Source organism: Oncorhynchus kisutch, linkage group LG15, assembly GCF_002021735.2.
Source record: "Oncorhynchus kisutch isolate 150728-3 linkage group LG15, Okis_V2, whole genome shotgun sequence".
Lineage (NCBI taxonomy): Eukaryota > Metazoa > Chordata > Actinopteri > Salmoniformes > Salmonidae > Oncorhynchus > Oncorhynchus kisutch.
In genome coordinates, this window is record NC_034188.2 from 56,441,617 (window position 1) to 56,467,733 (window position 26,117).

General features: G+C 42.4%; 1 protein-coding gene across 1 annotated transcript; it reads right to left on the bottom strand.

Annotated features, from left to right (window-relative positions):
* On the bottom strand, positions 1-25,881 carry LOC109906062 (myelin protein zero-like protein 2). Its single transcript, XM_020503715.2, has 4 exons — positions 25,499-25,881; positions 2,775-2,944; positions 2,241-2,451; positions 1-1,874 (listed from the first exon to the last, which is right to left on the bottom strand). Exons 1-4 carry the CDS (start codon positions 25,548-25,550, stop codon positions 1,702-1,704), a joined length of 606 nt encoding a protein of 201 aa, XP_020359304.1. The 5' UTR covers positions 25,551-25,881; the 3' UTR covers positions 1-1,701.
* Positions 25,882-26,117: the final 236 nt, after the last annotated feature.

The window sequence follows — 26,117 nt, forward strand, 5'->3', positions numbered from 1 at the left end:
TAATGAACAAAAAAACATGTTTTTCTTTCAAAAACAAGGACATTTCTAAGTGCCCCAAACATTTGAACTGTAGTGTATATAAACTGTATATATTCTATCCAATCACAGGAGCCCACTCTCAATTTTTAAAATACACCACGGAGGATCAATCGTTTAAAAAAAACAACTGTGGATTAAGTTTTACCACAAGCACATAGAGGTAACGCCTAAAATAAAGCCAACATTCACCGTCCCCATCTCAGTCAGAGTCATCGCCTCCGCCGTAGTCAGAGCTCCTGTCGTCTTCCTCAGAGGAACTGGGGTCCTTGGTGCTGGCCTCCGAGATCATACCGTCCGAGCTGTCAACCTCTAGCACGTCATCGTCCACATACAGGTGGATGGCCCGTGCGGGGTGGCTAAGACACACATACACACGCACACACACACACACACACACACACACACATACACATACACACACAATCACAAACATACACACACGCAGACAAAGCCGCAGTCAGAGGCCAAAGACGGGAAAGGTTGAGCAGGAATTGGCCCTTTAGATGAGGGGAAAATAACAACTTTTCAAGCGAAGCCATCTTGGAACACCATGTTTGCTCTGGATTAATCAATTGGTCTGGATTTTGTTGTTTGGAGAAAAAAAAAATCCTTCCATGTAGAGTTCGCTTTTGTTGGTGAGATTCGAAGGGCAATTTCTTTTGCATATGTGGTTCCACATGACATTGTTTAAATGTAAACCTAAAGAAGCACCCAATGCACAGAGATCAGAAAACCCAACAGAATGAGAGGCAAAGTAGTCCCTTCACCCATAGACCATAGTTTGGAACCCTACTGATATATTGTGTATGACACCAAATCAAATAGAAAGTGACCATAAATGCACTGTCTAAAACAGAGAAATCGTGTGTCAACTATCTAAAGGTTTTTAAAAAACTGCAATACAGTGACAGTCATAGTGAAATAGTCAATTCTTTGACATTTTTATGCATTTGAAAATAATGAACTTTTTGTTGAGTCTAATATTTTATAAATGTCTGTTTTAAACAAGTGCCTTGGGTCTTGCAGTGAATATTGACATTATTTTGAGTATTTCTGCAGTAGTTGAACATTTTTAGTGATAAAAAAAACAACAACATCTGCTTAGAAATACAAAATCACTTCAGAACAAAACAAAATAATATCATTGATCAGCAGTAAACCGAGACGGAAATATAAAGACATCTTGTTGTGGTTGAAAGGAATTGAACCAGATGAGAGAGAGACTGCTGCTACCTATACAACCATGGGCATTGTCTTACTAAGTGCTATGCGATTGGAAATTGATTGGGCAGTTGTTAGAGTTTGAAACTGGTTAGTAGACAATAACAATAGAAACACTGTACAGGAAATACAGATAAATATGAATGCAGGCGTACTGTCTTTCCAGAAAGGTGCATGGCGGTAAGATACAGGATCCAGCAGATGGATCATCTACAGTAGTATTCTAAGGCACTTTTAGCATTTAAGTCTGCTCTTGGTAAAAACTTCTGCCCAATTATAGGTCCAGGTTTTGGTTCCAAAGCTAGGTTCAGAGGAGAGTGTCCAAGCAGAAAAAGCATTTGACTGAGCACAGTCCCAGAGGTGAGCACCGCACAGCCCAGCCAGAGTGGGGAGACCAGGTGGATAGATCCCACTCTCTCTTGCTCCTTCTCTCTCTCTGTCTTACCACACGGTAGGGTCCTTTCTCTGTCTGCGAGGTAGTTCCTCGGCCCCCTCTTCCACCCTTCTCTTCTCGCGACATAGTCTTATTGACATGATGATGACGAGGAAGATGACCATCAGCACAATGGCACCCCCGATGGCTGCAGCAAGCATGATCATCTCAGAGAAGGAGGCTTTAAAGGGAAAAGGGGTAAATGAAATAGACAAAGAGGTAACTGTCACTTTATCTATTCAAACAAGACTAGATGGCTGGTTCCCAGGGGAGGTACATGATGATGATTTTATGGGATGTGTTAGGATTCTTTTAAATGCATCAACAGTATACATAGTATCCCACTACAGTAGCAATGTCGGCCAGTACCTCTTGTTGCTGTGAGAAAGGAGCTGCTGGATGGAATAAATGACAAATGGGTCAGATTGGTTTTGTAAAGATTGCTGGGAGGTTTTCACAGCGCGACGCCAAAGATTGGACAGCAGACACGGCTACAGTATGTTTTAACCCAGCACCCTTGAACGCTTCACAGTAGACAGACACGAACCTGTGGTGACCACGGTCAGTTTCACCTCCCCTGCATTGCCATGGACGTCCGGAGGGTTCTTCACCTGGCAGCTGAACGTCCCGTTGTAAGTGAACTTGACCTTACGTACCACGATGGAGGCGTCCCGCCCCATGATGTCACCTGCCCATGTCGCCCGCTTATGGAAACGCCCGTCCGGGGGAGGGTAAGGCCTCTCATGGTAATAGAACACCTGACATAGATTGGCACAATGCTTAATGAGATCACATTGCACCTCATTAGCGGGTAGTTAATTGCATCTAATTGACTTAATTGTCACCTCTGATTGACTTTCTCCAACAATAGTATTTCCGAAACAAGGTCATTTTTCTAAACTGTTCAGACAGATTTCAAAATGACGCTGACAAGGAGGTTGATGGTTGACTCAGAGGTCCTTGACAAACTACAGAATACAGACTATAAACACACACACACACACACACACAAACACACACGGTCTCTGAACTACATCTCGAGGATGCCCAGAGGGTTCCACAATTAGCAAGGGTGACTCACTGACTCCTCCCGGCCAGGTCCGATGGGTCGGAAGCTCCATGAGACCGTGAGCGTTGCTGGGGTGATGGGCGAGCTGCTCTGGAAGGTACATTTCAGCCACACATCTGTACCGTTCACTGCCTCCACCTCCCCCGACGTTTCCACCCTCAGCCCACTGACCGGTAACAAGCCTGAAGCCGCAGGAACACAGCACAGCACAGCACAGTAGTTATGCAACAGAAACTCTGCTAAACATACATACAACATCAATACTGTATGTTATCGATGTTTGTGTACAAACAGACCCCCACAGAAACACATTACAGAGAAAATGCTGGAAAATGAAAAAATTGGCTGCATTTTCCCAGCTCCAGATAATGGATTGAGTGACACCCACAGAATGGAGTCTGCAGTTTGGTCTACACACACACACACACACACACACACACACACACACACACCTCTGATATTACATTGGTTTTAAATCGCTTTGGTGCCATTTTCACAAGTATGTGTTACATTTTCACAAGTATGTGTTACATTTTCACAAGTATGTGTTACATTTTCACAAGTATGTGTTACATTTTCACAAGTATGTGTTACATTTTCACAAGTATGTGTTACATTTTCACAAGTATGTGTTACATTTTCACAAGTATGTGTTACATTTTCACAACTCTTAGTACGAAAAAAAGATCATCAAAAGGCAGTTGCTTCAAAACTATAAGCACATTTTTTATTGACTAAGTGCAACACACAAAATCAATCATACTTTTCCACCCAACGTAATCAGTGTATCATCTAGAAATACAGTTCACATTGCAATACGTGTTCATATGAAAGCAATTACTTTTCACAATGCAAAATTCACATGACCTTTGACATGATTGTCTTCTCATTTGTTAAAATACATTTAGAGTTACTTAATCAAATCAAATCAAATTGTATTTGTCACATGCGTGGTAGACAACGGGCTACAGTTAAATGCTTACTTTCGGGGCCTTTTCCAACAATGCAGAGTTAAAGACCAGATAGAACAGTGAGTAAAAAATAGAAATAGTAACACAAGGAATAAATAAATACACAGTGAACAACGAATAAAAATAACGAGTCACATGGCTCTAAACATTTTAGGGAGTGTAAAATAATAGGTCTCTATACAAGGAGTAGCGCAACGCGTCGATGTGCAGGGGTAGGAAGTAATTGAGGTAGCAATTTACTGTTCATATAGCCAGGGCTAAAGTGACTAGTTAACAGGATAGATAGTAGACAGTAGCAGTGTGAAAATGTGTGTGTGTGCGTGTGTTTGGGTGTGGCGTCAGTATGCATGTGTGTGCATGGTATGTGTGAGCGGGCGGCAGGGTAGCCTAGTGGTTAGAGCGTAACTGAAAGGTTGTTCTGCCCCTGAACAGGCAGTTAACCCACTGTTCCTAGGCCATCATTGAAAATAAGAATTTGTTCTTAACTGACTTGCCTAGTTAAATAAAGGTGAAATAAAGTGTGTGTGTTGGGGTGTCAGTGTACTGTGAGTGTGTGCATAGAGTCAGTGCAAGAGAGTTGGTGCAAAAAAGGGTGAATGCAGGTAGCCATTTGATTAGCTATTTAGCAGTTTTAAATATAAGGCTTGGGGTAGAAGCTGTTGGTTCCAGACTTGGTACAGCTTGCTGTGAGGTACAGGAGAGAACAGTCTGTGGATGGAGTCTTTGACAATTTTGTGTGATGTACTGGACCCTCAGTAGCGTCTTGCGGTCAGATGCCAAGCAGTTGCTATATCAAGTGGTAATGCAGCCAGTCAAAATGCTCTCGATGGTGCAGCTGTAGAACTTTTTGATGAACTGAGGGCCCGTGCCAAATCTTTTCAGCCTCCTGAGGGGGTAGAAGCATCGTAGTGCCTTCTTCACGACTGTGTTGGTCTGTTTGGACCATGACAGATCCTTAGTCATGTGGACACAGAGGAACTTGAAGGTCTTGACCCGCTCCACTACAGCCCAATCGATGTGAATGAGGGCATGCTCGACCCTCCGTTTCCTGTAGTCCACTATCAGCTCCTTTGTCTTACTGACGTTGAGGGAGAATGGGTTAAACCAGGGTCCCCACAGAGTGTTTCTTGGTAGTCTTAAACAAAACTACTTTGAAACAAAGGTATACACCGCGCACACACATGGTTATGGGCTTTAAAAAAACAAGACACCTGTACCATGTCAGATATTGAGTTGAAATGTATTCAATTTCGTGTTTGCATCACAATATTACACTTTATATACATCACAGAGTACTGAATTATAACAAAACTGTTTGACATAGAAACACCACATTTTCAGTGTTTAAAAAAATATATATGTTGATTAATTATGAAATTATGAAAAATATTAGTAACATTCCACCCATGATGCCACTAGGTCATTTGACTACAGTAAAGGTGTGATCTACACACAATATCCCATAATGTCAAAGTGGAATTTTGTTTGTAGAAATGTATTGAAACTAATAAAAAATTAAAAGCTGACATTTCTTGAGTAAATAATGATTAAACCCCTTTGTTACAGCAGCCTAAATAAGGTGAATAAGACTGCTCTTTGCCTTTGTAGGGCAGTTCAGGTGAATGCCCTGCCCTTGCCTTTAGTCTGCCTCCTGTCCCTCCTATTGCCATGGAAACGCCTTCCTGAAACAATGACACTATACTTTGCTTAAACCTGTTCTGCCTTAAAGATTAGTGGTTGACCTTTTGATTAGTTGTCCTTAAAGACTAGAATGTTCCCATGTGGTTAGCCAAAAAGATTACAAGATAGTAACCCTGAATGACGAATGTGTGAACTATCAAACAGATGTCACATTTCTTGTTTCCTGCTTGCAGCAGGGCACGTTTAAAGGAATTATTTTCTCTTACTTACAGTGCATTCGGAAAGTACTCAAACCCCTTCCCTTTTTCCACATTTTGTTACGTTACAGCCTTATTCTAAATTGGATTCAATAAAAAAAAATCCTCATCAATCTACACACAATACCCCATAATGACAAAGTGAAAACAGGGTTTTAGACATTTTTGCAAATGTATTACAAATAAAAAACACAAATACCTTATTATTTACATGAGTATTCAGACTCTTTGCTATGAGACTCGAAATTGAGCTCAGGTGCATCCTGTTTCCATTGACTATCCTTGAGCTGTTTCTACAACTTGATTGGAATCCACCTGTGGTAAATGCAATTGATTGGACATGATTTGGAAAGGCACACACAGGATTGTGTCGAGGCACAGATCTGGGGAAGGGTACCAAAACTTTTCTGCAGCTTTGAAGGTCCCCAAGAACAGTGTCCTCCATCATTCTTAAATGGAAGACATTTGGAACCACCAATACTTTTCCTAGAGCTGGCCGCCTGGGGGAGAAGGGCCTTGGTCAGGGACGTGACCAAGAACCCAATGGTCACTCTGACAGAGCTCCAGTTCCTCTGTGGAGATGGTGAAAACCTCCAGAAGGACAACTATCTCTGCAGCACTCCACTAATCAGGCCTTTATGGTAGAGTGGCCAACGGAAGCCACTCCTCAATAAAAGGCACATGACAGTCCACTTGGAGTTTGCAAAAAGGCACCTAAAGGACTCTCAGATCAAAATAAACAATATTCTCTGATCTGATGAAACCAAGATTGGCCTGAATGCCAAGCATCACATCTGGAGGAAACCTGGCATCATCCCTACGGTGAAGCATGCTGCTGGCAGCATCATGCTGTGGGGATGTTTTTCAGTGGCAGGGACTGGGAGACTAGTCAGGATCGAGGGAAAGATGAATGGAGCAGGTACAGCGAAGGTTCACCTTCCAACAGGACATCCACCCTAAGCACACAGCCAAGACAACACAGGAGTGGCTTTGGGTCTCTGAATGTCCTTGAGTGACCCAGCCAGAGCCCGGACTTGAACCCGATCGAACATCTCTGGAAAGACCTGAAAATAGCTGTGCAGCAACGCTCCCCATTCAAATTGACAGAGAAGAATGGGAGAAACTCCCCAAATACAGGTGTGCCAAGCTTGTAGTGTCATACACAAGAAGACTCAAGGCTGTAATTACTGCCAAAGGTGCTTCAACAAAGTACAGAGTAAAGGCTCTGAATACTTATGTTTGTGATATTTAAATGTTTTTGTTTAATACATTTACAAACATTTCTAAAAACCTGCTTTTGCTTTGTCATTATGTGGTATTGTGTGTAGATTGATGATGAAAAAACAACAACAGTTTAATCCACTTTAGAATACAGTTGAAATGTAACAAAGTGTGGAAAAAGTAAAGAGGTCTGAATACTTTCCGAATGCACTGTAAATGTTACATGATTTCATGACAAGTGTTTCTGCAGGGAGGGTGTGTAATGCAAGTCAAGGTGTCCTTGGATGAATCAAATCAAATCAAATTTTATTTGTCACATACACATGGTTAGCAGATGTTAATGCGAGTGTAGCGAAATGCTTGTGCTTCTAGTTCCGACAATGCAGTAATAACGAACAAGTAATCTAACTAACAATTCCAAAAAACTACTGTCTTATACACAGTGTAAGGGGATAAAGAATATGTACATAAGGTTATATGAATGAGTGATGGTACAGAGCAGCATAGGCAAGATACAGTAGATGATATTGAGTACAGTATAACATATGAGATGAGTATGTAAACAAAGTGGCATAGTTAAAGTGGCTAGTGATACATGTATTACATAAGGATGCAGTCGATGATATAGAGTACAGTATATACGTATGCATATGAGATGAATAATGTAGGGTAAGTAACATTATATAAGGTAGCATTGTTTAAAGTGTCTAGTGATATATTTACATCATTTCCCATCAATTCCCATTATTAAAGTGGCTGGAGTTGAGTCAGTGTCATTGGCAGTGTGTTGGCAGCAGCCACTCAATGTTAGTGGTGGCTGTTTAACAGTCTGATGGCCTTGAGATAGAAGCTGTTTTTCAGTCTCTCAGTCCCAGCTTTGATGCACCTGTACTGAGCTCGCCTTCTGGATGACAGCGGGGTGAACAGGCAGTGGCTCGGGTGGTTGATGTCCTTGATGATCTTTATGGCCTTCCTGTAGCATCGGGTGGTGTAGGTGTCCTGGAGGGCAGGTAGTTTGCCCCCGGTGATGCGTTGTGCAGACCTCACTACCCTCTGGAGAGCCTTACGGTTGAGGGCGGTGCAGTTGCCATACCAGGCGGTGATACAGCCCGCCAGGATGCTCTCGATTGTGCATCTGTAGAAGTTTGTGAGTGCTTTTGGTGACAAGCCGAATTTCTTCAGCCTCCTGAGGTTGAAGAGACGCTGCTGCGCCTTCTTCACGATGCTGTCTGTGTGAGTGGACCAATTCAGTTTGTCTGTGATGTGTATGCCGAGGAACTTAAAACTTTCTACCCTCTCCACTACTGTTCCATCGATGTGGATAGGGGGGTGTTCCCTCTGCTGTTTCCTGAAGTCCACAATCATCTCCTTAGTTTTGTTGACGTTGAGTGTGAGGTTATTTTCCTGACACCACACTCCGAGGGCCCTCACCTCCTCCCTGTAGGCCGTCTCGTCGTTGTTGGTAATCAAGCCTACCACTGTTGTGTCGTCCGCAAACTTGATGATTGAGTTGGAGGCGTGCGTGGCCACGCAGTCGTGGGTGAACAGGGAGTACAGGAGAGGGCTCAGAACGCACCCTTGTGGGGCCCCAGTGTTGAGGATCAGCGGGGAGGAGATGTTGTTGCCTACCCTCACCACCTGGGGGCGGCCCGTCAGGAAGTCCAGTACCCAGTTGCACAGGGCGGGGTCGAGACCCAGGGTCTCGAGCTTGATGACGAGCTTGGAGGGTACTATGGTGTTGAATGCCGAGCTGTATTCGATGAACAGCATTCTCACATAGGTATTCCTCTTGTCCAGATGGGTTAGGGCAGTGTGCAGTGTGGTTGAGATTGCATCGTCTGTGGACCTATTTGGGCGGTAAGCAAATTGGAGTGGGTCTAGGGTGTCAGGTAGGGTGGAGGTGATATGGTCCTTGACTAGTCTCTCAAAGCACTTCATGATGACGGATGTGAGTGCTACGGGGCGGTAGTCGTTTAGCTCAGTTACCTTAGCTTTCTTGGGAACAGGAACAATGGTGGCCCTCTTGAAGCATGTGGGAACAGCAGACTGGTATAGGGATTGATTGAATATGTCCGTAAACACACCGGCCAGCTGGTCTGCGCATGCTCTGAGGGCGCGGCTGGGGATGCCGTCTGGGCCTGCAGCCTTGCGAGGGTTAACACGTTTAAATGTCTTACTCACCTCGGCTGCAGTGAAGGAGAGACCGCATGTTTTCGTTGCAGGCCGTGTCAGTGGCACTGTATTGTCCTCAAAGCGGGCAAAAAAGTTATTTAGTCTGCCTGGGAGCAAGACATCCTGGTCCGTGACTGGGCTGGATTTCTTCCTGTAGTCCGTGATTGACTGTAGACCCTGCCACATGCCTCTTGTGTCTGAGCCGTTGAATTGAGATTCTACTTTGTCTCTGTACTGGCGCTTAGCTTGTTTGATAGCCTTGCGGAGGGAATAGCTGCACTGTTTGTATTCGGTCATGTTACCAGACACCTTGCCCTGATTAAAAGCAGTGGTTCGCGCTTTCAGTTTCACACGAATGCTGCCATCAATCCACGGTTTCTGGTTAGGGAATGTTTTAATCGTTGCTATGGGAACGACATCTTCAACGCACGTTCTAATGAACTCGCACACCGAATCAGCGTATTCGTCAATGTTGTTATCTGACGCAATACGAAACATCTCCCAGTCCACGTGATGGAAGCAGTCTTGGAGTGTGGAGTCAGCTTGGTCGGACCAGCGTTGGACAGACCTCAGCGTGGGAGCCTCTTGTTTTAGTTTCTGTCTGTAGGCAGGGATCAACAAAATGGAGTCGTGGTCAGCTTTTCCGAAAGGGGGGCGGGGCAGGGCCTTATATGCGTCGCGGAAGTTAGAGTAACAATGATCCAAGGTCTTTCCACCCCTGGTTGCGCAATCGATATGCTGATAAAATTTAGGGAGTCTTGTTTTCAGATTAGCCTTGTTAAAATCCCCAGCTACAATGAATGCAGCCTCCGGATAAATCGTTTCCAGTTTGCAGAGAGTTAAATAAAGTTCGTTCAGAGCCATCGATGTGTCTGCTTGGGGGGGGATATATACGGCTGTGATTATAATCGAAGAGAATTCTCTTGGTAGATAATGCGGTCTACATTTGATTGTGAGGAATTCTAAATCAGGTGAACAGAAGGATTTGAGTTCCTGTATGTTTCTTTCATCACACCATGTCACGTTGGCCATAGGGCATACGCCCCCGCCCCTCTTCTTACCAGAAAGATGTTTGTTTCTGTCGGCGCGATGCGTGGAGAAACCCGTTGGCTGCACCGCTTCGGATAGCGTCTCTCCGGTGAGCCATGTTTCCGTGAAGCAGAGAATGTTACAGTCTCTGATGTCCCTCTGGAATGCTACCCTTGCTCGGATTTCATCAACCTTGTTGTCAAGAGACTGGACATTGGCAAGAAGAATGCTAGGGAGTGGTGCACGGTGTGCCCGTCTCCGGAGTCTGACCAGAAGACCGCCTCGTTTCCCTCTCTTTCGGAGTCGTTTTTTTGGGTCGCTGCATGGAATCCACTCCGTTGTCCTGTTTGTAAGGCAGAACACAGGATCCGCGTCGCGAAAAACATATTCTTGGTCGTACTGATGGTGAGTTGACGCTGATCTTATATTCAGTAGTTCTTCTCGACTGTATGTAATGAAACCTAAGATGACCTGGGGTACTAATGTAAGAAATAACACGTAAAAAAACAAAAAACTGCATAGTTTCCTAGGAACGCGAAGCGAGGCGGCCATCTCTGTCGGCGCCAGAATGTTAGCTAGATGCATAACCAGCATTGTTAAAATAACTCTTTAATGAAATCTGACCATAGCTGTTCACATCCTAAAAGAAGAATATGTTCAATCGTAGTCCATGAAGCGGTATTAGGATTATGTGCACAGCTATAATTGTATGTAACAAAAGGTATACCCATTAAAGTAAATATATATCCAAAATGAAGTTGCTGGGGTCTTTTTGATGGGGGGGGGGGATCACACTGCTTTACTAAAATTGCATTGGAAAACGCAGTACCCTAATACAATACTACATGTATATGCCATTTTCGCTTTTATCCAAAGTGACAACAGTACACACTTTTGTATGTGACCCCAGTGTGAATCGAACCCACAACTCTGTTCTTGCTAGTGCCATGCTCTTACTAACTGAGCCAAATAAGTCATGAGCGTGCCATCCTCCATCAGGCCATGGATGAGGCATGCAATGACATCGAATCCAGACCTATGTCAGGCTTGTTTGGTAATACGGCCCTGGACATTTACTACAATGTAGATGAGAACCAATGGTCAAATGCTCCAGACAGGCTTGCTGCAAACTAGTACCTGCCAAACGTGATGTTTTTTCCATTCATTTAATTAGTTGAATTGTATTACAGGACACCTATGTTGTAATTATATCGGTAAATATATATTTTGGATCAATGGTTGTGCGGTGGAAGATGTCTCCAAACAAAATGAATGCACAATAAAAGGTTTTGAATATAAGACTTGCTGCGTTACGGGTGTTTCCAGTTTTGAGTTTTGTACTAAGAGTTTTGAAAATTCCCCACATACTTGTGAAAACAGCACCAAAGCAATTGAAAAAAACTGTACTAAAACGATCTTGTCCCCAATTAAATCATAAACCCTGCTTATTCTGTCCAGGTGTCGTCCGAGTTAAGATTGCCCTGTTTGCTTTGTGTTCTGAGTGAGTGTGTGTTCCAGGTAGAACCCTTTAGGAGCCATGTAGAACAACCCTGTGGAAAGTGTTCTACATGGACCCCGAAAGGGTTCTACCTGGAACCAAAAGTGTTCTACCTGGAACCAAAAAAGGTTATTCAAAGGGTTCTCCTATGGGAACAGCCAAATAACCCTTTTAGGTTCTAGATTGCACCTTTTTTTCTAAGAGTGTATGTTTACCCATTTTTACTGAAATTCTTTTTAAATGCAACATGCAACAATTTAAAAGATTTTACTGAGTTACAGTTCATATGAGGAAATCAGTGAATTTAAATAAACTAATTGGGCCCTAATTTATGAATGTCACATGACTGGGAATACAGATATGCATCTGTTGGTCACAGATACCTTAAAAAAAGGACCTCACAATGGGCCTCAGTATCTCATAACGGTAGTTTTCTGCATTCAAATTGTCATCGATAAAATGCAATTGTGTTTGTTGTCCATAGTTAACAGTACGACTACCCATTCCATAACCCCATCACCACCATGTGGCACCTGTTCACAACGCTGACATCAGCAAACCACTCGCCCACACAATGACATACACATGGTCTGCAGTTCTGAGGCCGGTTGGATGTACTGCCAAACTCTCTTAAATGACATTGGAGGCGACTTATGGTAGAGAAATTATCATTAAATTATTAGGCAACAGCTCTGGTGGACATTCCTGCAGTCAGCATCCGAATTGCAAGCTCCCTAAAAAGCTCCCTAAAAACTTGAGACATTCGTGGCATTGTGTTGTGCGACAAAACTGCACATTTTAGACTGGCCTTTTATTGTCCCCAGCACAAGGTGCAGCTGTGTAACGATAATGCTGTTTAATCAGCTTCTTGATATGCCAAACCTCTCAGGTGGCTTCACCTACCTGCAGTGAAGCCACTCAACATGACATTACATTACATTCAGTCATCTAACCGTCTCCCGTCCAGAGCGACTCACAGTAGCAACCAGGATCAAGCGCCCCACCCAAGGGCACGTCGACAGATCTCCCGCCAAGTCAAGACGGGGAAACAAACAAGCGAAGTATCGGCCACCGGCCCAAGCTCCCAACCGCCAGGCCACCAGCCATCCAAGATCCCCCCCCCCCCAAGCCACCGTCCTCCAAAAACCAACAGCAGCCAACAACCAACAAAATTAACAAGATAGAAAAAAAGAAAAACTAAGTAAAACAACAACAGAAAACAACAATGCAAAAACAAAACACATCAAGGCCAACAAAAATCAAAACAGCAAGGTCAAGTGTGTATGTTTCATGCACATGTGTGGCACTTTTTACATGTGTGTATGTGTCGGTGTGTGCACACGTGTGCGTTTGAGTGTGAGTAAAATCATGTGTATACGCGTACAAGCAGCTGGCGACGTCAGCCTCAGCAGACAGACATTGGACGTAACGGCGTTGCCCCTCGGTGTCATTCAAACATACTTTTTGTTTTATCTTTGCCCGTCATTCTATCCCCCGCCCAGCAACTCCTCTCTGGATGGATTAGGAGGTAGGAGAAATGCTCACTAACAGGGATGTAAACACACTTGTGCAAAACATTTGAGAAAAACAAGCTTTTTGTGCCTATGGAACATTTCTGGGATATTTTATTTCAGCTCACAAAACACTTTGCTTGACCAACACTTTATATTTTTGTTCAGTGTAATTGGAAGTAGTGTTCTGTCATTGAAATGGATGGGGAAAAAAACACATTTTATAGAAAGTGCAATACCTCTTTTTAACAGGGTAGGCAACAGGAGTGTTGTCCAACCCAATGACCAAGCAGAACATGACCTAGTCCTTTAAACCTCTGGGAAGATATGATCGGAAGTACATGGTTGTATTCATTAGGGCACACTGTAGCAAAACGTTTTGCAACAGAAAACAAAATTGAACAGGTACAGGTAGTCAGTCACCTTCCCGCTTCAATTTGTTTTCTTCTGTTTGGTGCTAATGAATATGACCCAGGGTCTATAAGGTCCTTTAGGGGGAAACACATGCACTTGAACCAGTGAATTTAAATGTGATCTTAGAGGCAGACTGATTGGGGCAGCAGGTAGCCTAGTGGTTAGAGCGTTGGACTTCTAACCGAAAGCTTGCAAGATTGAATCGCTGAGCTGACAAGGTAAAAAATATGTTGTTCTGCCCCTGAGTAAGGCAGTTAACCCACTGTTCCTAGGCTGAAAATAAGAATTTGTTCTTAACTGACTTGCCTAGTTAAATAAAGATTACATTTAAAAAGAAATAATAATAAATTGGGCCTGCCTTGAGAAACAGGGCAAAATTCTCAGGGATGGGAAAAATGCCTGTATTTAGGAGATCTGAGCTGGCTAGCTAGGCCTCTATCAGTCCCAGTTAATGACCGTGGCTGGCAGAAGGAGGATGAGGAAGAGGCTCAGACCTGGGCCAATCTGTCTGTCTGTCCACAGCAGACTCCACACTGGCTTTGTTGTGAGCCAGGCATCACCCCAATACATTTATCCTCCAGCAGGAAACTGGAGCAGAGGGGGGGGGGGGTTGGAGAGCGGAGAGCGGAATGCGAGGGGGAGGTGGACTAAATTGGCTCTCACATGGTACTTATTTACAGTAGGTTCATCCTAAGTCAAGTATGTTAGGTAATCATCTTAAACATCACACTATGAGCCACACATCATTTGAATTTGTGTACAAATGTTTAATAATTTTCCTTTCATTTATTAGAAGCATAAATAGCACTTATTTCTCTGGCATTAAATAATTGGCCCTGATTTAATTCGGAGATGACGCCTTCTGCTAATGCAGTAGCTTTTTGATTCCAGTGTTACTGATGAACAATTACTTCTCAGGATTTCTGAATCTAACTTGGGTTTTAATAGAGATTAAAAAAAGCTTGTAAAGTGTGTATCAATTACTTTAATAGCATATCATATATGTTATTATATGCTATTTAATGAGGAATTAGTGACAGTTACAATTACAAAAAGGCACATTACTCAAATGAAAGCAATTGTTGATGTTATAAGCTGCACATCTAGCACATTCGGTTCCTTGGAAGTTGTGGGAACGTAAGGTTTTGGTTTCTCATTGGTTCTGGGAATGAAGCCATACGTTTCCTGGATGGTAAAACTGAATGTTTTTTCCATGTTCTGAGAACAGAAGGGAAAATTCCACCTGTTCAGGGAACATTTTTATATTGAAGGGAGGTTCTGACAACATTTTACTATGGTTCCCTGAAAGGTTTCCTAGGAGGTTTTAATAAATTATAGGTTAGTTGAAGGTAATTAAATACTGTTCTGAGAACACACTGCTAGCTTAGTTTGTGTTAACTGCTTAACGCCAAGCACAGATAGGACACAAATAAATTAATTTCCTTAAGCATTAATCATGCAAACATATTTATTATTTTATGGTGGCACAGCATCCGTGAGTTTCAAACCTGTTCTGTATCCATGAAACAGTCCACTGCGCCACCAGGATGGAGCTAGCATGCCATGAAGTGCGGCAAGTAGCCTAGTGGTTAAGAGTGTTGGGCCAAAGGTCGACTAAGTGAAAAACCTGTTGGTGTGCCCTTGAGCAAGGCACTTAACCCTAATTGATCTGGATAAGAGCGTCTGCTAAATGACAAAAACATTTTTTTGTATATTTTTTTCTACAATTTTTTCTACAAAGTTGTGGACTCATTCAGATCAGGTGTGGCCAATTAGTGGGTGTGGCCAACACACCTGAATATACTTAAGATAGAGGATAGAGTTTTGTTGACGCTGAGAACAGAATGTGTATGTTTTTAAACATTGCTCATGTTTTGTGGTTTACCTGGAAAGTTTTGTTAACTTTCTCGGAACAATTAGCCACAACTGATCTTAAGTGCTTGTTTCCTTTGAAATTCAGTCTGTTTGAAATTACTAAAATGAACAGCTTTGTATGAATTTAAAAACCATGGTATGGTAGCTCCATCTTGGTGGCGCAGTGGACTAATTCCATGGATCGAGAACATAGGGTCAAATCTCACTGATACCATGCCACAATAAAAATAAGTTTTTGCATGATTAATGCCTAAGCAAATTAATTTCCATTATCCTATCTGTGCTTGAAGTTCAAAACAGTTAACCCAGACTAAGTCTTATAGAAACATTTTCTGATAATATTATTTAATTACCTTCAAATAACCTATAATTATCAGGTTTCAGGTATGACCCAGATGCAGAGAGTGTCAAAGAAACAAACGTTTATTTATCGTACAGGGGCAGGCAAACTACAGGTCAAGTCAGGCAGAGGTCAGTAATCCAGAGAGGGTGCAAAGGTCCAGAACGGTTGGCAGTCTCAGGGTCAGGGCAAGCAGGGATCAATAATCCAGAGAGGTGGGTCAAGGTATAGAACAGCATGCAGGTTCAGGGTAGGCAGAACGGTCAAAACTGGAAAGGACTAGAATACAGGAGCAAGAACAGACAGGCGCAGGGGGAACAAACGCTGGTAGGTTTCACAATAACAAAGCTAACTGCCAACAGACAAACAGAGAACACAGGTATAAATACATAGGGGATAATAGGCACCTGGTGGGTGACACCTGGAGGGGGGTGGAGACAAGCACAAAGGCAGGTGAAACAGAGCAGGGCGTGACAATAATTTGCGTTCTCAAAATGTTAATAAAACCTCCCAGGAAAACTTTTAGGAAACCAAATCATTTTTTTGTCAGAATCTCCACAAAACGTTTAACAAATTGCACCCCACAATTCAGGGCGTTTCTTCATGTGGTTTCTCGACACAGATGATTTGCTTCCATAGCAGGTTAGGATAATTAGCATGGCAAGTTAGGTGAATTAGTGTGGCAGGTTAGGAGAATGAGGTTAAGGTTAGGAAAAGAGTTAGGGTTAGACTTAGCTACAATGCTACAGTTGTCAACAACTATTGTCCCCGACGCGAACTAAATGGCCACGGACCAATGGCGAGCATCATAGGGTGTAACCTGATATCAAGAAACGGTCTGTAATTAAACCCTTCTTGTTTCACCGGCCAGGAAACGTATGGATTCATTCACTGGCATGGGAAACATAGTTTTTTTTTGCCAAAGTAAATGAAATAGATAATAATCAAAAATGAAATAAACAATAAAAACAGTAAACATTACACTCACAAAAGTTCCAAAATAATAAAGACATTTCAAATGTCATTATGTGCAAATAGTTAAAGAACAAAAGGGAAAATAAATAAATAAATAAACATGGGTTGTATTTACATTGGTGCTTGTTCTTCACTGGTTGCCCTTTTCTTGTGGCAACAGGACACACATCTTGCTGCTGTGATGGCACACTGTGGTATTTCACCCAATAGATATTGGATTTGATCAAAATTGAGTTTGTTTTCTAATTCTTTGTGGGTCTATGTAATCTGAGAGAAATATGTGTCTCTCATATGGTCCTACATTTGGCTGGAGGTTAGGAAGCACAGCTCAGTTTCCACCTCATTTTGTGGGCAGTATGCACATAGCCTGTCCTCTCGAGAGCCAGGTCTGCCTACGGTGGCCTTTCTCCTTTCCTTAAGTTAGGGTCAGTCACAGTGGTCAGGAATTCTGCCAAATAGCATTCTAGTTTGCTCAGTTTTTTGTTAATTATTTCCAATGTGTCAAGTAATTATCTTTTTTATTTTCTCATGATTTGGTTGGGTCTAATGTGTTGCTGTCCTGGGGCTCTGTGGGGTCTGTTTGTGTTTGTGAACAGAGCCCCAGGACCAGCTTGCTTAGGGGACTCTTCTCCAGGCTCATATGTCTATTGGTGATGGCTTTGTTATGGAAGGTTTGGGAAGCATTTTTTGTTGTACACGGAGGATATTTTTGCAGAATTCTGCATGCAGAGTCTCAATTAGGTGTTTGTCACATTTCTTGAATCCTTGGTTGGTGATCGGAATCCCAGACCTCACAACCATAAAGGGCAATGGGTTCTATTACTGATTAAAGTATTTTTAGACAGATCCTAATTGGTATGTTGAATTTTATGTTCCTTTTGATGGCATAGGCCCTCCCTGCCTTGTCTCTCAGATCGTTCACAGCTTTGTAGAAGTTACCTGTGGCGCTGATGTTTAGTCCTCGGTGCACAACTGAGCAAGAGGACAAGTACATTAGAGTGTCTAGTTTGAGAAACAGACGCCTTACAAGTCCTCAACTGACAGCTTCATTAAATCGTACCCGCAAAACACCAGTCTCAACGTCAACAGTGAATAGGCGACTCCGGGATGCTGGCCTTCTAGGCAGAGTTGCAAAGAAAAAGCCATACCTCAGACTGGCCAATAAAAAGAAAAGATTAAGATGGGCAAAAGAACACAGACACTGGACAGAGGAACTCTACTATTGAATGAAGCTGCCAGTTGAGGACTTGCACTTGTGCAAATCTAACGAGTTGTTTTTACGCAATGTACAAGAAATGGTTGCCTCTTTCATAAACGGTGGGATTTACATTGGATCTGGAAGAACAATGTAAGGCAAACCAACCAATCGGCACGGCTCTCCCCTCGGACTCAGGAAATTGTGTTCTTTACATTATTTCCAAGGTCGTGTCTGAGTTGCTTTTTCTTCCCACTTCATGACCAGACTCCTAGTCCGTCGGGAGGAAACCTGACTCTCTTACCGGTTTGGAGGAAGATACACGTGGACCGGGTCTCCTACACACAACAACACAAAGCCTAAAAAGACTACAAAGACTCTCTTCTCTCCTTTGTGGTCAGAGATTTCACAAGCCCAGGTTACATTTACAAGAGCTCTTTCATATTGGGAGAGTAGAGCTGAGTTCAGGTATCAACCTGTATTCTCAGGCCAGGGCTACAGAGAGAGGGGCAGGGCCAGGGGTGTTGAGTGTTCCAGTGGTGCAGTGCAAAATATATGGTGGGATAGCTCCCCCTTGCACAGTAGGCTACATACTATCACTATCACTCTCTCTCTCTCCCTCAATCCCTCCCACATAGGGCTGTGGCGGTCATGCCATTTTGCCAGCCATCAATTTAATAGACACCATCCCAATAAATCCATTCTTTATTTTATGCAGGTTTTTAAAAAACAACAACAACATGATGATATGAAGAACATGTATTTCAGAAGAACAGAATATGTTGGCCTACTGTGTGTTAGTTATATGGCTATGCTCCATGCCATGGGCTCTGTAGGCTTGTTCATTTAGCAGACAAGATATGCTTAGAAGTCCCGTGCCATCATTTTTATAAGACTTTATAGTACGAACAAAATAAATTAACTTAGCTGAATAAAATAGAAAGGATATTTTTACCATTACAAAGCGAGTACGCAGATGAAGTGTCTATGTTGAGCGTAAAAGTGATCATTTGAAACAGGTCCTAAGTGGTAGATTTCGGGTTATTTGGCAACGTTAGTTGTGAATGATACAAACATTAGAATGTCCTAGAAATCAAAACCTATATGGGATGCATGATGCCACTATAGACTATTGATGATTTGAGAAAGTAGTAAAAAGAAGTATGCGCTCTGTTCCTTTCTCCAGGCTGCACAGCTGTTCTCTCATCAAGTGATCATATTATCAGACTATTCTCAATTGGATCTTGTCTTTCGATTTAGCAAAAACACATGTCATCTGTATGCACTCAAATAGCGAATGGAGGCCTCACGCTTTCCCTCCAGGCCGTTTTGTAGGATACTTGGGTTTTATAGAGGATCGTGTGCTTAAAATGAGTAACTGAGAAATAAATACAAGAAGACTTATTTCACTCCATTCATCAAACACTGTTTGAGAAGCATGCTCTCGCTGCCCGACAGGTGATATTCCGCCCAAACTCTGTATGCCATGGACTCTCCAACCTTGTTCCTGCAACGACCCAGTGCTTAATTTGGAAAGCAAGTCAAATCTGTTTGGGAACATCGATAGTAACATGTTTTCGCAGCAAAACATATTTCACTAAACTGTTGACAGCCCGCCTGCGTGCTCGAAGGAAGGAATAAAGGAGAAGGAAGAGGAGATGGAAATGCATGGTGGTGAGATATTCTATGTAGCTCAAGGTAATATGTCACTCAATGAATTATGAAAATATGTTTTTAAATGCCCTATTACTAGGCTATTCAAAATCAAATACAATACAACTCACTATAATTGTAGGCTAACTGTAAACCGCCCTGCACAATCAATGAACCATCAACATCACCCAGGGCTATACATTCTCTCCCAGACTCATGGATAGACATTTTGGAGCATACTGTAGCATAAGGTAACCAGTCCATCCAGTATGCATAATAATACAGTCCACACTCAAAGGCTAGACCAATTATGTACCAAAGACATCTTAAATCAGTTTTATGTTTTACTGACATGCGTAACATGTGGTAGGCTATGTTTGTATAACGACATAACCATCATTTTAATTCAGTTTTTCCCCCCGGGTTTACATAAGAATAAGCTCTAATATGCATATGGGGTTTTGAATTAATCACCACCTTAAAAAGCGATGTCCGTTTCTTTGTTAGGCTTTGAAACAACATCCACAACCACCATGTTTTGCACTGTCTCAACCTGCTGTTGATCTTCTTTCTTCAAATTGATCATCACAGTGAGGCGAGTTTTAAAAGCAGGATGGTCCTACTGTTTTGATGATAAGTGTGTGATGTGATTTTCCATTGCATTTGCATTGATGTCAGAGTGGTTAGAGGGACAATAGAGTCCTGAGTACCGGGCCATTAGGACCTGATGGTAGTTAGCATTACCGTGACTCAACGGTCACATGGGATTTCATTGCGGTCATGCAGGTGTGGCGGTAATACGGTCACCACACAGCCCTAGAGGGAGTCCCACTCTTTTCCACCCCCTTCTCTCTCTCTCTCTCTCAACTTCCCCCTCTCTACCTTTATTTACGAATTTAGGACGGAACTGACAGACTAGAATTAATCTTGTACTATTGGCTAGGAGAAGTCTGTTTACGATAAGAAAGGATAAACGTTTAATCAATCAAACCTCCTCTCCCCTCAACGCTGACGCTGTTCTCCACAGATTGTTGATTTGGATTCATTATTTTAAGTGGGCCTAGGTCCAACCCAACAAAATCACTACCGCCCACACCAATAACGCTCTAATGCGCGGAAGAAGACTTTTCCACGCACCATATTTAAATTACAGGTAGACATGTTGTTTAGTTCCATAGCGCCTTAGAGGTGGAGGATGACTTTGGAGCAGATAATTGAATGGATCAATTCATTTGAATATGTAAGTTTGTCACAGGGACTCCATAAAACATTTGACATAATACATGCAGTCTCTCACAGCGACAATTCTCTCATGCTCTGACATGTAAAAGGCTTTCATCAACGTTCGTCACTTGGCTATTTAGCTGGTTCTATTTAGCTGGTTCTTGAATAATTTCCTGCTGGCTCTAACGACGTCAGATGAGCAGTCTGAAGTTACTGGAACTGATTTATTTTTCCAGAGGAAACCCACTAGAGTTAACTGGAAGTTCTTTCGTTTACATTATTGACAAATCGTTTGGAGAACAATAGAACAGGCCCCACAACAACTTTGTCATGCACAGGGAAGTACATATGAAATCAAACCATTGTTTCAGCTTAGGGCCAAAACCGTTCTCATGAAAATAATCAGGAGTTTTAAGAGTGGCTTTGCATTGAAAGCCCGGGAAAGCAGGTCCATCCATTGACTTTATGAGGCTAGCTTATAGGGTGCAACTTGAGATAGTCACTTGGTCTATCAACTATGCCCCTGGGCTGCCCATTCACTTTCTGCATAAAAGGTGTGTTGACTGTTTAGCATGTCAAAAACACACAGATTTCCTTAGTGATATTGACCATGTACTAATACCAGAGGCGGTCAGTAGTGGAACAGAAGCGACCTTTCTCTATTATGGCTAATTAGATGTTATCAACTATGCCAAACTGCCACCCAAATATCTGGAGGTTAGATAACCAGCACAGGCAATTCACTATTGATTTGAACTCACGTGTCTGTGTGTCAAGATGGTAAACCTGAATATGAAAACAAGCTGACACATGCATGGTTGTGTGCCTGAGAGCTCTCAGGGTCACAGGCACACAAGGCTGGTTGATAGGAAAGGATAGAAAGGAAGCGTAGGTATATACTTATGAAAGGAAACTCAGTCATGGTAAGAAAGAACATTTATCACCAATGGCAGAATATCACATAATGGTTAAGAGAGTATTGGGACGGCTTCCAGTTCATGTTTTAGCTAAAGAAGGGAAACAGGGATATTTACAATATCGAAACAACGTTTCTCTCTGGCCCAGAGTAGTCCAAAAGAGCCTAGAGAAGGGGTAGGAAACCCTGGTACTGGAGGGCCGCAGGCACTTGATGTTTTTGATTTAACCGACCTGGAAGACCAGGTGTGTTGAATTTAGACAATCACTGAACTGATCAATTAGCTCAGTTGGTCAGGTGTGGTGTTGGGACAAAATCCTATTATATCTGCAGCACTCCATGAACAGTGTTGCCTGCGAGCTCCTCTTTATTGGTCTAAAATAAGATTTTGCCTCGACAGTTGTGTATAGTGCTGCTACAGCCTAGGCTCCTATAGTGTAGAGGACACGCATGAGATTGATTCTTAGCCTAAATGCAATATATTTGAAAAATGCTACATGAATGTGAACATTTGAAAGAGTGAGAGTTTATACAGTTGCGTGAGTGATGCTCAAAAGTGTCAACAGTTTGTTGTCAGTAAATTGCTCAACAACAATATCATCAAGGCAGGTCCGTCAGGCTCTAGTTTTGTCGCAGCTGGACTACCGCCGAGTCACATGGTCAAGTGCTGCAAAAAGGGACTTGGGAAAATGACAACTGGCCCTTAAATGGGCACATACAGCTAACATTAATAATATGCATGGTAATCTCTAATGGCTCAAAGTAGAGGATAGATCGACCTCATCACTACTTGTTTTTGTAAGAAGTATTGGCATGTTGAATGCACTGAGCTGTCTGTTTAAACTGCTAGCACACAGCTCGAACACCCATGCATCAACCGATCTCTCTCAACCGAGACCATTCATGTGTGGGGTTGCTTCTCAGCCAAGGGAGTGGGCTCACTCACAATTTTGCCTAAGAACACAGCCATGAATAAAGAATGGTACCAACTACAGTTTGGTGACGAACAATGCCTTTTCCAGCATGATGGAGCACCTTGCCATAAGGCAAAAGTTATAACTAAGTGGCTCTGGGAACAAAACATTGATACTTTGGGTCCATGGCCAGGAAACTCCCCAGACCTTAATCCCATTGAGAACTTGTGGTCAATCCTCAAGAGGCGGGTGGACAAACAAAACCCCACAAATTCTGACAAACTCCAAGCATTGACTATGCAAGAATGGGCTGCCATCAGTCAGGATGTGGCCCAGAAGTTAATCGATGGCATGCCAGGGTGGATTGCAGAGGTCTTGAAAAAGAAGGGTCGACACTGCAAAAATGGACTATTCATGTAATTGTCAATGAAAGCCTTTGACACTTATGAAATGCTTGTAATTATACTTCAGTATTCCATAGTATCTGACAAAAATATCTAAAGACACTGAAGCAGCAAACTTTGTGAAAATTTATATTTGTGTAACTCTCAAAACTTTTGGCCACGACTGTACTACCCACCACTGCGACCTGTATGCTCTTGTTGGCTGGTCCTCGCTACATATTCGTCACCAAACCCACTAGCGACTTATAGTGTCATCTATAAGTCTAGGTATAGCCTTATCTCAGCTCACTGATCACCATAGCAACACCCACCCGTAGCACCACGCTCCAGCAGGTATAGTTCACTGGTCATCCCCAAAGCCAACACCTCCTTTGGACGTCTTTCGTTTCAGTTCTCTGCTACCAATGACTGGAACGAATTGCAAAAATCACTGAAGTTGGAGACTTATATCTCCATCACTAACGTTAAGCGTCAGCTGTCAGAGCAGCTTACCGATCGCTGCAGCTGTACACAGCCTATCTGTAAATAGCCCATCCAACCAACTACCTCATATTTGTTTTTCTGCTCTTTTGCACACCAGTATTTCTACTTGCACATCCTCATCTGCACATATATCACTCCAGTGTAAATTGCTAAATTGCAAGTACTTTGCCGCTATTGGCCTATTTATTGCCTTACCTTCTTACTTCATTTGCACACACTGTATACAGATTTCTCTATTGTGTTATTGACTGTATGTTTGTTTATCCCATGTGTAACTCTGTGTCGATGTTTTTGTCGCACTGCTTTGCTTTATACTGGCCAGTTCGCAGCTGTAAATGAGAACTTGTTCTCAACTGGCCTACCTGGTTAAATAAAGGTGTTCTCAACTGGCCTACCTGGTTAAATAAAGGTGTTCTCAACTGGCCTACCTGGTTAAATAAAGGTGTTCTCAACTAGCCTACCTGGTTAAATAAAGGTGTTCTCAACTAGCCTACCTGGTTAAATAAAGGTGTTCTCAACTAGCCTACCTGGTTAAATAAAGGTGTTCTCAACTGGCCTACCTGGTTAAATAAAGGTGTTCTCAACTGGCCTACCTGGTTAAATAAAGGTGAAATAAAAAAAAATACATGAAAAAATACCACCAGAGATCTCTTCACAGTCCACAAGTCCAGAACAGACTATGGGAGGCGCACAGTACTACATAGAGCCATGACTAAATGGAACTATATTCCACATCAAGTAACTGATGCAAGCTGTACAATCAGATATTTTTAAACAGATCAAAAATACAACTTATGGAACAGCGAGGACTGTGAAAAGTCACACACACAGGTACAAACACCCAACAACAAATACATATAACATACACACTATACACACACACACGTACACCTGGACTGTGTGTAGTAGTAGAGTGGTGGCCGGAGAGCACACAATATATTGTGATATCTGTTGTAAAATGTGTTTTAATGTTTAAAATTGTATTATAATGTATATTAATGTCTTAATTTTTTCTGGGCCCCATGAAGAGTAGCTGCTGCCTTGGCCGCAGCTAATGGGGATCCATAATAAATACAAATACAAAATATTGTCAATCTTTATTTGCACAATTAGTCAGGCACTCTGTCAATATGAAGGAATTATTGCTCGGCACATGCTGTCAATGTAAACCTAAGCAGTTTGTGCTTTGCTTGCACCTATGCATATAATCCATTTATAGCATACAGTTGGACACTTCTAGAGATTAAGTCAAGGTTAAATAGGCCTACTGTTCTCCAGAGGAATATCGATGAAACTAAAAACGTGTCAATTAACTTCAATTAGTCCAGCAGGCTCCGTTGTATACATGTTAACATAATAGCCAAAAATGTGAACTATTTTCAGTGTCATCTGTTTATAACATATCCACTGAGGGACTTTGTATGTGCCAAGATAGTAGCTCATATGATACACTAGCGACATCCTTTGGCTTGTTGACGGGAAACAGGTGGACTTTCCTATCCGGCGGTCAACATCTCGAGAACCCTTGGCTTGCACGCAAGCACGGATACACATGATCAAAAGATGGAAAGTAATTATGTTGCATGAAGCTTCAAAACAATGCGTCTTTTCCTCAATACCGACAAAATAATGTAAAGTCATTAAGGGGCTATAAGCAAGTTGCATTTTATAATCACGTAGGAAGGCTCAGGCGACCAACCCTATACGGTAGCAACGCATGGAGCCAAATTCCCACTTCCCTTTGACGCACATCGGACACTCCGGTCAGGTTGGAGACTTCCGGTACTCATAATGTTTTCGCCACTTCAGTGCTCTAATGCATAGAACAGCTACTCCAACATCTCACGATAGCATCGTAATGATGTGTCGAGTGAAGGATGGAGGAGAAACATTACTGACACGAAATAACCTAACCATATGATCTAAACTACTATAACCAGAGATTAATAATACCCACAATTACTATTCTCTTGGACTAGTTTCCATTGTTTGGATTAATTCAAAATTAGTAGAGCATAAATCAAAACAACTTCGCACACTCACCTGAAGCTGCCAGTCCGGACAAGAGGACGAGATAAAAATGGTTTACGCTCATTGGAAAAGGTGTCCGGAGTCGACCAAATTGCCTAGACCCTTGTGGTGTCCCCACCAACCCACTGAATAAATTCAAAATGGACTGGACACTTCGATGCTATAAACTCGCTGAACTCTTCTGGACCTGGAGTTTAGACTGTCTGTAAACCCCAATCCTATCCGCACTGACTGGCGGTCTCAGACGATGTGGGACACGTCTCAACTCGATCCTGCCCTCGTCATTTTGACGGTCTCCCACCTTTTTCGAGCGGAGTAACAAACCTTCACTCTATTCTTATCTGATTTTCACTTGCTGAAGTTTGACGAAGACAACATTTTTTATATTATTTTCCAACCTGTTGAGCCACCAAACTTTTCAGATTTTACTCCCATTCCATTACTTGAATTTTTTTTTTGTCAGTGGCAAATTTATATCCAGACTAAGATGGTGCCCCCAACATAAATGTAAACAGTGAAATTAAAACACATCAGCATACAACTTTTTTAAGGCTTCATAAAATTACATGTTGATGCTGTAGTCTATACCTGAGGCAACGAGTTACGCCATATTTGGCACAACACCAAAGGC

Bases quoted from the DNA above. Each gene is read 5' to 3' on its own strand.
- LOC109906062 (XM_020503715.2), bottom strand. From the start codon at position 25,550: ATGAGCGTAAACCATTTTTATCTCGTCCTCTTGTCCGGACTGGCAGCT. The intron at 2,945-25,498 runs GTGAGTGTGCGA...CTGCGGCTTCAG, and splicing joins GTCCGGACTGGCAGCTTCAG to GCTTGTTACCGGTCAGTGGG. The intron at 1,875-2,240 runs GTTCGTGTCTGT...TTCCCTTTAAAG, and splicing joins ACTGACCGTGGTCACCACAG to CCTCCTTCTCTGAGATGATC.